The 13,941-nt window shown below is 43.3% G+C and overlaps 2 protein-coding genes across 10 annotated transcripts in view; both read left to right on the top strand.

Annotated features, from left to right (window-relative positions):
* Positions 1-13,941, top strand: part of LOC135976036 (nascent polypeptide-associated complex subunit alpha, muscle-specific form-like) — a 1,165,876-nt gene that overhangs the window by 278,505 nt on the left and 873,430 nt on the right. The gene's annotated exons all lie outside the window — the stretch shown is intronic.
* LOC101946184 (zinc finger protein 436-like) overlaps positions 1-13,941 on the top strand; it is a 38,719-nt gene that overhangs the window by 22,118 nt on the left and 2,660 nt on the right. For 6 of the 9 annotated variants that reach the window (XM_042847416.2, XM_065569862.1, XM_065569861.1 and 3 more), the window contains 2 exons: positions 8,124-8,237; positions 10,712-13,941. The exon at positions 10,712-13,941 is cut by the window's right edge. In XM_042847416.2, the coding sequence (XP_042703350.2) occupies positions 10,735-12,009 (1,275 nt within the window). In that variant the 5' untranslated portion in view covers positions 8,124-8,237; positions 10,712-10,734 and the 3' untranslated portion in view covers positions 12,010-13,941. Of the gene's footprint in view, positions 1-8,123; positions 8,238-10,708 lie in introns of all 9 variants that reach the window. The other 3 variants (XM_065569864.1, XM_005312550.4, XM_065569858.1) reach the window with 1 other exon arrangement.

Raw genomic sequence — 13,941 nt, 5'->3', positions numbered from 1 at the left:
TTAAATGCGATTAAAAAAAATAATAGCAATTAATTGCATGATTAATCGCGCTGTTAAACAATAATAGAATACCATTTATTTAAATATTTTTGGATGTTTTCTACATTTTCAAATATATTGATTTCAATTACAACAAAGAATACAAAGTGTAAAGTGCTCACTTTATATTCATTTTTTATTACAAATATTTGCACTGTAAAAAAAAATAGTATTTTTCAATTCACCTAATAGTTGACTGTAGTGCAATCTCTTCATCATAAAAGTTGAACTTACAAATGTAGAACTATGTGCAAAAAATAACTGCATGCCAAACAGAACAGTGTAAAACTTTAGTGCCTACAAGTCCACTCAGTCCTACTTCTTGTTCAGCCAATCGCTCAAACAAGTTTGTTTACATTTGCTTCTTGCTTACATTGTCACCTGATAGTGAGAACAGGCATTTGCATGGCACTATTGTAGCCAGAATTGCAACATATTTACATGCCAGATGCGCTGAAGATTCATATGTCCCTTCATGCTTCGGCTGCCATTCCAGAGGACATGCATCCATGCTGATGACGGGTTCTGCTCAATAACTATCCAAAGCAGTGCGGACTGACGCATGTTCATTTTCATCATCTGAGTCAGATGCCCGCAGCAGAAGGTTGATTTTCTTTTTTGGTGGTTTGGGTTCTGTGGTTTCCACATTGGAGTGTTGCTCTTTTAAGACTTCTGAAAGCATGCTCTACACCTCATCCCTCTCAGATTTTGGAAGGCACTTCAGATCCTTAAACCTTGGGTCAAGTGCTGTAGCTATGTTTAGAAATCTCACATTGGTTCTGTGACAAAGTTCCTCCTCTGCCTTGGTGGGTCCTGCGCTTATTGGCAGATTTGGTCGCCTCAGAGATTCACGGCAGCCCTCAGTTTGGCCATTTTTGCTAGTGGCTCAAACCTGCTGTTCACTCAGCTAACCTCATCACTGGCCAGCATGAGGAAAGGGAGGAGAACAATCCCCGCAGTCTCTGCTGACCCACCTAGTGGGTCGGGGGATAGGCCAGGGACCTTCCCCTCTGGTGGGACCCACAGTCCAGGTCAACTCCTCTTGTATCCAATAGGGAGGTGCGGGCATGGGGGGAACTCAGGCCCGCCCTGGGTTCCAGCCCAGGGCCCTGTGGATCGCAGCTGTCTACAGTGTTTCCTGTAATAGGTGCGTGACAGCTACAACTCCCTGGGCTACTTCCCCATGGCCTCCTCCAAACACCTTTTTTGTCCTCACCGCAGGACTTTCCTCCTGATGACACTTGTACTCCTCTGCCCTCCAGCAGTATGCCTTCCCACTCTCAGCTACTTGTGCGCCTCTTGCTCCCAGCTCCTTGCACGCACCTCACTAACTGAAGTGAGGTCCTTTTTAAACCAGGTGCCTTGATTAGCCTGTCTGTCCTAATTGATTCTAGCTACTTCCTCATTGTTCTGGAACAGCCCATTATCTTACTCAGGGAAAAGGGACCTGCTTAATCTGGGGCTAATGTGTCTACCTTCTATCACTCTCCTGTAGCCATTTGGCGTGACCCTCTCACAGTACCGTCTTTGTGTTTTGTCAGATCTGCAGTGAAAGTGTTCTTAAAATTAACTACATATGTTGGGTCATAATCCAAGACTGCTATAACATGAAATATATGGCAGAATGCAGGTAAAACAGAGCAGAACACATACAATTCTCCCCCGAGAAGTTCAGTCACAATTAATGTATTATTTTTTTAATGAACATCATCAGCATGGAAGCATGTCCTCTGGAATGATAGTCGAAGCATGAAAGGGCATGCGAATATTTAGCATATCTGGCACGTAAATACCTTGCAATGCCAGCTACAAAAATGCCTGTTCTCACTTTCAGGTGACATTGTAAATAAGAAGCCAGCAGTAATATCTCACGTAAATGTAACAATGTAAACTTGTTTGTCTTAGCAATTGGCTGAACAAGAAGTAGGACTGAGTGGACTTGTAGGCTCCAAAGTTTTACATTGTTTTGTTTTTGAGTGCAGTTATATAATAAAATCATTATTTGTAAATTGCACTTTCGCAATGAAGAGATTGCACTACTGTACTTGTCTGAGGTGAATTAAAAATATTATTTCTTTTGTTTATTGTTTTTTCAGTGCAAACATTTGTAATAAAAAATAATGATATAAAGTGAGCACTGTACACTTTGAATTTTGTGTTGTAATTGAAATCAATATATTTGAAAATGTGGAAAAACATAGAAAAATATTTAACAAATTTCAGTTGGTATTCTATTCTTTAACAGTGTGATTAAAACTGATTGTGATAATTTTAGACACAATTTTTTTGAATTAATCGCGTGAGTTAACTATGATTAATCAACAGCCCTAATAGTAATGAGGGACTGGAAGAGACCTTGAAGGTCATCTAGTTCATTCCTCTGTGCTGAGGAAGGACTAAGTATTATCTAGACCATCCCCTACAAGAGTTTTTCCAACCTGTTCTTAAAAACCTCCAATGACAGAGATTCCACAACCAGCCTAGGTAACACTGGTCTACAATTTTTCAGAAGTCGTCTGCTTCAGAGATAAAATGTGCTATTTATTATATATTTTGGTGTGCTGAATTCAAATACAATTAAAACAACTGGCTACTGTTTCTAAGATATTTAAGTTTTTACATTTTATGTCTATGTATATTGTGTAGATAGTAGAGTTTTAATCATAAATTGTAAACCTAGGTCTTTTCATGTGTTTATGGTTGCTTTACATGATAATATTTCACCTGTCCTGTTTATGTAACACTTTAAAAATCAGCAAAAGGGTTATATAAATAAAATGTATTATGAAACAAAAGGCAAAAAACTATTATGTACATAGTTTAGTCCTATTCAGTGTCTACTCGGCGTTTCTTGGCTTGTCTCTTGTATTCATTAAATGGAGCATCTCTTGTCACTGTCCAGCAATAGTCTGCAAGCATTGATGGGCTCCATTTGCACTGATAGCGTTTCTCCATTGTTGCAATGTCCTGGTGAAATCGCTCGCCGTGCTAGTCGCTCACTGCTCCGCAGTTCGGTGGAAAAAAATCTAGATGAGAGTGCAAAAAATGTATCTTTAGTGACATGTTGCAACCAAGGCTTTTGTATGCCTTGAGGAGGTTTTCCACCAACAACCTGTAGTTGTCTGCCTTGTTGTTTCCGAGAAAATTTATTGCCACTAACTGGAAGGCTTTCCATGCCGTCTTTTCCTTGCCACGCAGTGCATGGTCAAATGCATCATCTCGAAGAAGTTCACGAATCTGAGGACCAACAAAGACACCTTCCTTTAACTTAGCTTCACTTAACCTTGGAAATTTTCCACGGAGGTACTTGAAAGCTGCTTGTGTTTTGTCAATGGCCTTGACAAAGTTCTTCATCAGACCCAGCTTGATGTGTAAGGGTGGTAACAAAATCTCCCTTGATTCAACAAGTGGTGGATGCTGAACACTTTTCTTCCCAGGCTCCAATGACTGTCGGAGTGGCCAATCTTTCTTGATGTAGTGGGAATCTCTTGCACGACTATCCCATTCGCAGAGAAAACAGCATACTTTGTGTGTATCCAGTCTGCAGACCAAGCAAGAGAGCAACAACCTTCAAATCACCACAAAGCTGCCACTGATGTTGGTCATAGTTTATGCACCTCAAAAGTTGTTTCATGTTGTCATAGGTTTCCTTCATATGGACTGCATGACCAACTGGAATTTATGGCAAAACATTGCCATTATGCAGTAAAACAACTTTAAGACTCCTCTTCGATGAATCAATGAACAGTCTCCACTCATCTGGATCGTGAACGATGTTGAGGGCTACCATCACACCATCGATGTTGTTGCAGGCTACAAGATCACCTTCCACGAAGAAGAATGGGACAAGATCCTTTTGACGGTCACGGAACATGGAAACCCTAACATCACCTGCCAGGAGATTCCACTGCTGTAGTCTGGAGCCCAACAGCTCTGCCTTACTCTTGGGTAGTTCCAAATTCCCTGACAAGGTCATTCAGTTCACCTTGTGTTATGAGGTATGGTTCAGAGGAGGAGGATGGGAGAAAATGTGGGTCCTGTGACATTGATGGTTCAGGACCAGAAGTTTCATCCTCTTCCTCTTCCTCGTCTGACTCAAGTGAGAATGGTTCTGGTGCATCAGGAACCGGCAGTCCTTCTCCGTGGGGTACTGGGCGTATAGCTGATGGAATGTTTGGATAATGCACAGTCCACTTTTTCTTCTTTGACACACCTTTCCCAACTGGAGGCACCATGCAGAAGTAACAATTGCTGGTATGATCTGTTGGCTCTCTCCAAATCATTGGCACTGCAAAAGGCATAGATTTCCTTTTCCTGTTCAACCACTGGCAAAGATTTGTTGCACAGGTGTTGCAGCATATGTGTGGGGCCCACCTCTTGTTCTGATCTCCAATTTTGCAGCCAAAATAAAGGCGATAGGCTTTCTTAACCATAGTGGTTATACTGCGCTTTTGTGATGCAAAAGTCACTTCACCACAAACATAGCAGAAGTTATCTGCACTGTTCACACAAGTACGAGGCATCTCTGCTCACTTTGGCTAAACAGAAATGTGTCCCTTTGCAAAATCAAACACTGACAAATAAGAGAGCACGACACTGTATGATTTCTAGAGCTGATATAGGGCAATATGTTCAGCAGAGTGATCAAAGCTTCATTATGATTGCATCATCCATGACTTCTAGGAATAACATGATGCAATTCATATCATGTATGACGCAATACCAGCTTCAAATTGCATCATTCATTGTTTTGCCTAAAAAGCAAGTACTGTCCAAACCCAGTCATAGATTTATTCATAGATCCAGTCAAAGATGTATTTTAGTCATTTCTGGTTTAAATGGCGATCCCTTCCCTTTATAACTCACTTATCCTCTGCCATTCCCAAGTCAAGGGACATATATACTGACCCAATAGCATATCTTGAAAACTAGAGCCAATCAACAATTTTAAGCATCATTTTTGTTCGCAGTGACCCAGAATTAGTAAAATTTGACTACATTTATTTCAGAAGCATTTTGGCTGTAGAGCAGTGTAATTTGTTCCACTGCTTAAGTACTCTTACACTTAGGAAGTTTTTACTAATGTCTAGCCTAAATCTCCCTTGCTGCAATTCAAACCCATTACTACTTCTCCTGTCTCTTCAGCCAGGTCCTTAATGAGTTTACTATACATCAATGGAGATTTAGGTTAGACATTAGGAAAAAGCTTCAGTCTATAAGGATAGTTGTGCTGTGGAGTAGGCTTCCAATTGAAGTTGTGGATTCCCCATCACTGGAAGTTTTAAAAAGCAGGTTAGACAAACACCTGTGAGGGATGGTCTAGATATACTTGGTCCTGTTGTTATCCAGGCTTTTCAGAACCCACATCAGGGGCCACTTAACTATTTCACTCTACATGGTGTCAGTAATAAATCAATAGGAACACAGCAATTCTGTCTGATCAAGAATTAAATGCAAGTAAGCATGCTCTTGTCTAACACTGCAGTTTATTAGATTTAAGGACACACAGACATAAGCAATAGGTTTAGAATATCCCAATCCCAGATATTTACCTAACATCTGGAATGGTATTGAGTCATTAACAGCAGATTCATAGTGGCCAGTTGCTAACCCGTCGGGGAGAAAGGGTATGTGGTGTTCTATTTCATTACTTCAGGGTGGCTGAATGTACGTTATATGTTTGCAATTGGCTTGATCATGTTCTGGAGTACATGCACCCCTCAAATCCGAAGCAATACTGTCATAGACCAGGGGGCTGGACTGGATGACTTCTTGAGCTCCCTTCCACCCTTACATTTCTGTGGTTCTGGGCTTTCTCCCATGCTACTCCTTGCTCTTTGGAGGAACTCCTCATAAACATCCCCAGGCCTACCTGTTTATCCTCCTTCCCATGCCTCCGTCCAACTCCCTTGTTCTATGAAGCCTAGGAACACATGACAATGGTTAGGCAAGTTGAGTGCTGAGATCACTATCAGGATGACAAATGTCTTATTGTTTCCTTGTGCTCTCGCTGTCACTATTCAGGGCCATTGCACCTATATTCCCCCTCTGTGGTCCAGCAAGGGCACCCACTTTCAGGCTGCCCAGCTGGCACCTCTCTTGGGTAGAAACCCACATCTCTCTGCCTAGTAACTGTTGTATCTCCAGGCTGCACTGCTCCCTGCCTACAGTGTGAATTCCCCACTAAGGCAGATCCTCTTCCTCAGCAGGCCTGCTTTGCCTTCCTTCCTCAGAGGCTATGAACAGCATAACTACCCCTAGTTAAGTTATGATACAGCCCTTTCCCAGCAAACAGTGATTCTCAAGGCAAAGGCATTACAGAGATAACATATTAAAAACAATAAAAGAACCTTTACACATGCTAATAAGCTTACCAGAGATCACCCAAACCCCATCAATGGCTCAGGCAGGTGAACAGACCTTCAAACCTCACCAAGAGTTTTATGTGGTCACAAGGTACCAGTTGTTAGCTTAGAACAAGCATGCCCATGCATTTGTAAGTCACCCTTTTCTCCAGTTTTGGCCTCTGGACTCGTCTTCCTGAGGGTGCAGCTTTCATAGGTTTGATGTGGAGGTGAGAAGTTGCCTTTCCCTCCCCTCAAGGATTTCCTAGGTATCCCACTTAACTTGTCTAGAACATTATTTCAAAGGGTCCTTTGAAGCTCATAACACTTCCTACGGTTTATGTTAGCCAGGTCTTCTGCCTGGAGATATTATAGCCCATCCCACAGTAATAAGTGCGCACACATATTTTTAGCTCAGTGGTTTGAGCATTGGCCTGCTAAACCCGGGGTTGTGAGTTCTAATCCTTGAGGGGGCCACTTAGGGATCTGGGGCAAAATCAGTACTTGGTCCTGCTAGTGAAGGCATGGGGGGCTGGACTTAATGACCTTTCAAGGTCCTTTCCAGCTCTATGAGATAGGTATATCTCTATATAACTCCTAAGATACTGAAATTTATTCAGTAAGATTTGACTTAATTTGATAAATATGGTCCAGGAAATTGCCATCGGTGTCTGTGTGTATCCATCTGTCCCTTGTTTTATTCCTAGATTGTCAAATCTTTGGGGCAGAGACAGTTTTTTGTTCTCTGTTTATAGAATGTCCATCAGAGTGGGATCCTGGTCCATGACTAGCGCTACTAGGCACTACAGTAATAGAAATAATAAAATAATAATGGGGAGGTTCTGGGCAGTGAGAGGGAAGGTGTTAGAAAGCCGGATATGGGAAGGTTTGGGGCAAAGCACTCCTGTGAGCCTGTAGGGCTGAGCGCAGTGGTAAGGGGTTGGGATGCCATGGAACAGCTGTTATAAGGAGTTAGGATGCTGTGGAGGGTTGGAAGAATTAAAACGCAAGGATCTGGAAGGGTTGATGCTAGTTAGAGAAAAGGGAGCATGGGTGTTGGGTAGCGGGTGCCCCAGGAAATAGGGATGCTAGCAATGGGAGGGAGCAAAGGGACACATTTCTGGCAGCAGCTCTTGGGAATCAGGACCAAGGAACAATTGAGACATTGGGCTGATGGGTGGAAGTGGTTGGGGAGCAAGAAATTTGGGAGAACTGATAGCAAGGAGTGCTATGGGCAGTGAGAGGGGAGGAGAGAACACAAGTAGTGGTTTCTCCTCGGGTCCCAAGAGGTATGGAAGGGTGAGAGCAGCTGGAGGAAAGAGTGTGGGGGTCATAGTGATTGGCAGGGCAAGCTGCCTCTCTATGCCCTTCCTCGTCTCTTTGAGTGCCCCCTCCCTCACCTGTCAGGCCTCGTGTGGGCCTGCCTCTGTCAGTAAGAAGCCGGTCCAGGGGACTTCCCCTCTGTCTTGAGTCTTCCCTTTCTGGGACATGGAATTAGCTGCTCTGGGTTTTAGAAGTCCCTTTGATCATGAATGTTTGGTTGTGTGTGTTCTCAGTATATATGGGATCAGTTACATCCCTCATTAGAAGAGTGTCCTGCACCTTTGAGCATCTGGGGAGCTGGCTCCAAGATTTTACTGATTTAAAATGGGCTGGGGTTGAAATAACAGAAGTTTTTGTGTGTGTGACATAAGTCCCATTAATTCATCTGATCTCACTTGTCTTCTTTCCCCTGAGCAGGGTTTCCAGTTTCCAAACCTGATGTCACCTCCCAGCTGAAACAAGGGGAAGAACCATGGGCCCCAGATCTCCAGGGCTCAGAGGAAAGCGAGATCCTGAGAGGCATCTGCACAGGTGAGGAGTCGTTAAACTGTTAGTGCCTGAAGGAAACTGCTGGGATTCCCAGCAAAGACCTTGTGAGCTCTCTAGGTTCAGGATTGTCCCCAGCAAATGTCATATCCTTAGGCCAGATATTGCTTATGACTTCCTACTTGGGCTTTCAAACAATTAAAAAAATAATTGCAATAAATTGCGGGATTCAAAAAAATTGTGATTAATTCAGTTTTAATCACACTTAAATAATAATAGAATACTAATTTAAATTTATTATAAATATTTTGGATGTTTTTCTACATTTTCCTACTTTTTGATTTCAATGATAACACAGAATACAAAATGTACAGTTGCTCACTTTATATTATTTTTTATTACAAATATTTGCATGGTAAAAAAGATAAAAAGTCAAAACCTGAAGGGGCATATGAATGTTTTGCATCTCTGGTGTGTAAATACCTTGTGTGACACTGCACCCCTTATTCATCATAGTGGTATAATTATGATATGATTGTGACATAATTATGATGCATCTGATACAAGATGTGTCTTGTGAAGTGTCTATGGAAAAGTTACGGTTTTCTGAATATGAATATCGTATTTGTATGCATGTATCAATTTTGTATCTGGAGTTATGAATTCTGACTATGTATCTGTATTTCAAATGGGCTTACTCTGGGTAACATCCACAACTAGCCTTTCAGGTACAACAGTGAAGAAGCTAGTCAGTGTTGGTGGCCCATCAGCAAAGACGATGGACCATGGAATAGCTTAGCCTTCCTGTGAATGTTTCAGCCAGCCTATGAGTAATGGCCGCTATGACTCAGCAAGGCATGCAAAGGGCATGTGACCAGACCACAGGACAGTCGAACTTCATTTTGGTACCTGTATTTTTCCACAAACTGGGCTGGGAATTTAGCTTGAAACAAAGGGTTCCTGCCATATGAAGTGACTATATAAGGTAGGGAGTGACATTATGACTGGTGTTCACTCTCCCACAACTCAACACCTGAAAAAAGCTCTGAAAGACAAAGGACTTGAAATGGGGACGGGGGAACCCATGCTGCACAGCAATTGCAGTCTGTGCCTTAAGAATCTGTAAGCCTGCTTGTGTCATCAGTCAGGGTGAGAAATTGGTAATTCGTATCCTATCTATCTGGTACATTAGGCTTAGTTTGCATTTTTGTTTAATCTGCTTTGATCTGTCTGCTGTCACACGTAGTTACTTAAAATCTATCTTTCTGTAGTGAATAAACTTGTTTTATGTCTTACCTTACCCAATGTGTTTTAAGTGAAGTGTCTGGAAAAATCTCAGCTCTGTAAACAAAGGCTGTTGCATATCTTTCCCACATTGAGGGGAAAGTGACCTATATTGATGAGTTTGCATTGTACTGATCCCTGTGCAGTGCAAGACAGTATAATATTGGGTTTATACTCCATCAAGTGTCCAACTCTGGAGAGCTGGGAAATTGGCTGTTGTTTTCTGTCTGTCCTTGAGTGGCTTAGGTAAAGTAGTCAGGTAGCTCAGTTGAGTGTGTGGTGCCACCTGCTGTCATGTTGGGTGATTACAGGACCTGGAAACGCTGGCTGAATCACCGGCAGAGCAGTGTGAGAGAGACCAGACCAGCTTAATTGTTACAGAGGCAAAGCGATTCCCACAGCTACCAGACTCACTCTGGGGATGACAACCTGTCACACCTTGCAACGCCAGTTACAACACTGCCATGTGAATGCCTATTCTCACTTTCAGGTGACATTGTAAATAAGAAGCGGGAGCATTATTTCCTATAAATGTGAACAAACTTGTTTGTCTTAGCGGTTGGCTGAACAAGAGGTAGGACTGAGTGGACTTCTAGGTCCTAAGGTTTTACATTATTTTGGTTTTGAGTGCAGTTAGGTAAAATAAACACATATAATTCTACATTTATAGGGTGCACTTGTATGATAAAGAGCTTGTACTACAATACTTGTATGATGTGAATTGAAAAATACTATTTCTTTTGTTGATCTTTATTACAGTTCAAATATAATAAAAAATAATATAAAGTGAACACTGTACAGTTTGTATTCTGCATTGTAATTGAAATCAATATATTTGAAAATGTAGAAAAATTTCCAAAAATATTTATAATACATTTCAATTGGTATTCTATTATTGTTTAACCATGGGATTAAAACTGCCATTAATTGTGACTTTTTTTTCAATCTAGTTAATTTGTTTTGCCTTAATCACTTGACTTAACTGCAGTGAATTGACAGCCCACCTTCCTATCCATTCTGACTAACTCCTGGCAGTAGCTTCCTCCCTGCACTCCCTTCTCCCTGAGTATTTGGGTGGGAACTGGATGAAAAATTCGACCTTTCCTCTCTCCCCTTTGGGGAAGAGTTTGGGGAAATTCAGTCCCTGATATTTTTTTCCATCTCCAGGTGTTCTTCCAGTTTGTTCTCCCCTTTTCCATTCCTGTTTCTGATGTTTTCTTTCTCTGTCCCAGCAGGTGCTAGACTGGGGAGTGAGACCATGGAGCAGAATCCTCAGCAGGAAGATGATGAGGAAGTGGAACCACATGGCACATTATTGCAAAGATGCAAAGGGAGTGTGTCCGGGAGTTGTGATCAGGGAAAAGCCGGTGAGAGTCAGCACATTCCAGAGAGGTGGCAGGGGAACCAGCCAACACAGAAAGTTGGTCAATCTGTTTATTATCGGGGAACTCATAAACGTCTCAAGGAAACCACGGCCCAGCAGAGAATCCCCATGGGAGAGAGAAATAACACATGTGTTGAGTGTGGGAAAAAGTTCAGTAGGCGCTCACACCTTATTAGACATCAGAGAATCCACACAGGGGAGCGCCCCTATGAATGCTGTGAGTGTGGGAAAACCTTTGCTCGGATCTCAACCCTTAATAATCATCAGAGGATCCACACAGGGGAGAAACCCTATGGATGCTGTAAGTGTGGGAAAACCTTCACTGAGCGCTCAAACCTTATTCAACATCAGAGAATCCACACAGGGGAGAAACCCTATGAATGTTGTGAGTGTGGGAAAACCTTCACTCTCAGCTCTCATCTCATTAGACATCAGAGAATCCACAAAGGGGAGAGACCCCATGAATGCTGTACGTGCAGGAAAACCTTCACTGAGCGCTCAAACCTTATTCAGCATCAGAGGATCCACGCAGGGGAGAAACCCTATGAATGTTGTGAGTGTGGGAAAACCTTCACTCGGTGCTCAAGCCTTATTAAACATCAGAGAATCCACAAAGGGGAGCGGCCCTATGAATGCTGCCAGTGTGGGAAAACTTTCACTCGGCGCTCACACCTTATTCAGCATCAGAGTATCCACAAAGGGGAGAGACCCCATGAATGCTGTACATGCAGGAAAACCTTCACTGAGCGCTCAAACCTTATTCAGCATCAGAGGATCCACACAGGGGAGAAACCCTATGAATGTTGTGAGTGTGGGAAAACCTTCACTCGGTGCTCAAGCCTTATTAAACATCAGAGAATCCACAAAGGGGAGCGGCCCTATGAATGCTGCCAGTGTGGGAAAACTTTCACTCGGCGCTCACACCTTATTAGACATCAGAGGATCCACAAAGGGGAGCGGCCCTATGAATGCTGCCAGTGTGGGAAAACTTTCACTCGGCACTCACATCTTATTAGACATCAGAAGATCCACACAGGAGAGAGACCCTACGAATGCTCCAAGTGTGGGGAATTCTTCCGTCAGAGCTCAGCCCTTATTTGTCATCAGAGAATCTGCAAGGGAGTTAAAGACCATAAAAACATTGTCTAGGGCTAAGAAAAGATTTTGTTTTCCATTTGCTAATTCCCACATACTGAACTTTAAAGAAGCATTTGTCTCACCATGGTCTCTCAACTCCCCCACCTGAGTTGTCTGCTTTTCCCTTTTGCAGCTTACCTTTCCTTGGGTTGAATCCCACACTCTTTTTCATCAACTCCTTTGTGCTATGTCATGGAGCTGTGTGTCCCTCCAATAGGAATGTCCATCAGCCCTAGGTGGGGGAACTAGAAGTGACTTCAACTAGGTACATGGAAGTTAAATTTACCTGGACCTTGACTCCACTAGGATTTTCCATGGTGTTAGCTAGCTTGAGTTCACTATCCTGATATAAAAACTAGGACTGTTTAGCAATGAAATAAAATTAATCATACTTAATCGTGAAATTAAAAAAATGACTAATCACATTTTTAATCACACTGTTAAACAATAATAGAATACCATTTATTTAAATATTTTGGCTGTTCAGCCACCATTCCAGACAAGTCCTGCAACCCAAAGTCAGCTGGCCTGGGCCAGCCACACATTTTAATTGCAATGTATACATACCCTTAGTGTCAAAATTGCAGCTTTCCCATCAAGGAATCATGCCCCAGTCTCCCCTGTGACAAGTGGGCATATCATGATACTCATGTGGTAGAAACTTGCTGCTTCCTCTGCACAGGGACCTAGGAAAACAGCCCGGGCAGCGACTTGGCCAGATGTGGTTACCAGGAGATCCAACTAGGTGGGAGTTGTTCTGGGGTTCTGCAGTGGGAGGTTTAGCTGGGAGACGGGGCAGATTAAGAGAGTTTGTCTCTGATGTACAGGGGCATTCGTCAGCGGGAGGTGTGACAGCTAGGGGTGACAGTGGGGTCTGAGCTGGGGCAGCAGCAGCAAGGGGGCAATGTGGGGGACTTGTCACTTGGGAAAAATGAAACTGCAAAACCTCTCCCTGTGCTGCAGCAAAAGCTTCTCATTTATTCCCTAAACCCCCTTCATGTAAATCTCCACCCCTGCCCTGGCACTCGGAAACCCGTTCACTCCTGTGCACATTTTTAATTTTTCTTACTTTTCCTTGGCTTTGTACAAACATTTTCCCCATCAAAATGATCAAGGTCATTTAAAATGAGAAAAACAAAACCAAAGAAACCCCCACCAATCTCCCCAGTACACACTGCTTGGGTCTGAATTTTTTTACTGAAATTTTAAGGCAATAAAACTCAGACCTCTGTTGGCCAGAAAACAAACATCATTCTCCCATGCTGCACCTAAGGCCTTGTCTAGAGAGGTGTACACACTGCAAAGCCACTTTTGGCGATGGAACACCTCAGTTTCAGCGACATAATAAAACCACTTCTATGAGAGTTGTAAGGGTTTTTATGCAAATGTTTTGTCACCTAAGTGCTAGTGTAGACCCTGTGCTTGATTTTAGTGTTGTGATTGGGCTCTGGAAGGCATCTCACAATGCCTATCCTGACCCCTCTGGTCAAGAGTTTCAACTCCGCTGCCCTGCAGCCAGGTAAACACCTTCCGCCCCTCCCCCTTTAAAGGCCCTGGAATTTTTGAAATTCCCCTTCCTGTTTGCTCAGCATAGAGCGCTCACATCATATCCTCCCAGCTGACTATTGGGGCTCCACGTGGCAAACACTATCCTGCTTGGAGCACTGCAGAGCTGCTGGATCTGATCAGTATCCAGCAGTATCAGTTGCTCGAACCCCCTGCACCCAGCTGCCAACCCGCAAAACCACTCCAAATCCTCCAGCGGCCACCCAGGTGAGGCCTGGCCTAGCAGGCCAGGCAGTGGGTGTCCAGCTTCCCCCGGGCTTCCTCCAGTGGGTACCCATAGCCTCCAAATTTGCAGGAGGCGCCCCCAGCCCTGGGGTGGACTCAACCGGAGTCGCTCAGACCCACTGCACCCAGCCGCTGGCCCACAGAGCCACCCCA

This window comes from Chrysemys picta, chromosome 16, assembly GCF_011386835.1.
Source record: "Chrysemys picta bellii isolate R12L10 chromosome 16, ASM1138683v2, whole genome shotgun sequence".
Lineage (NCBI taxonomy): Eukaryota > Metazoa > Chordata > Testudines > Emydidae > Chrysemys > Chrysemys picta.
The sequence above is the reverse complement of the archived record's forward strand: the minus strand, read 5'-3'. Positions and strand labels throughout refer to the sequence as shown.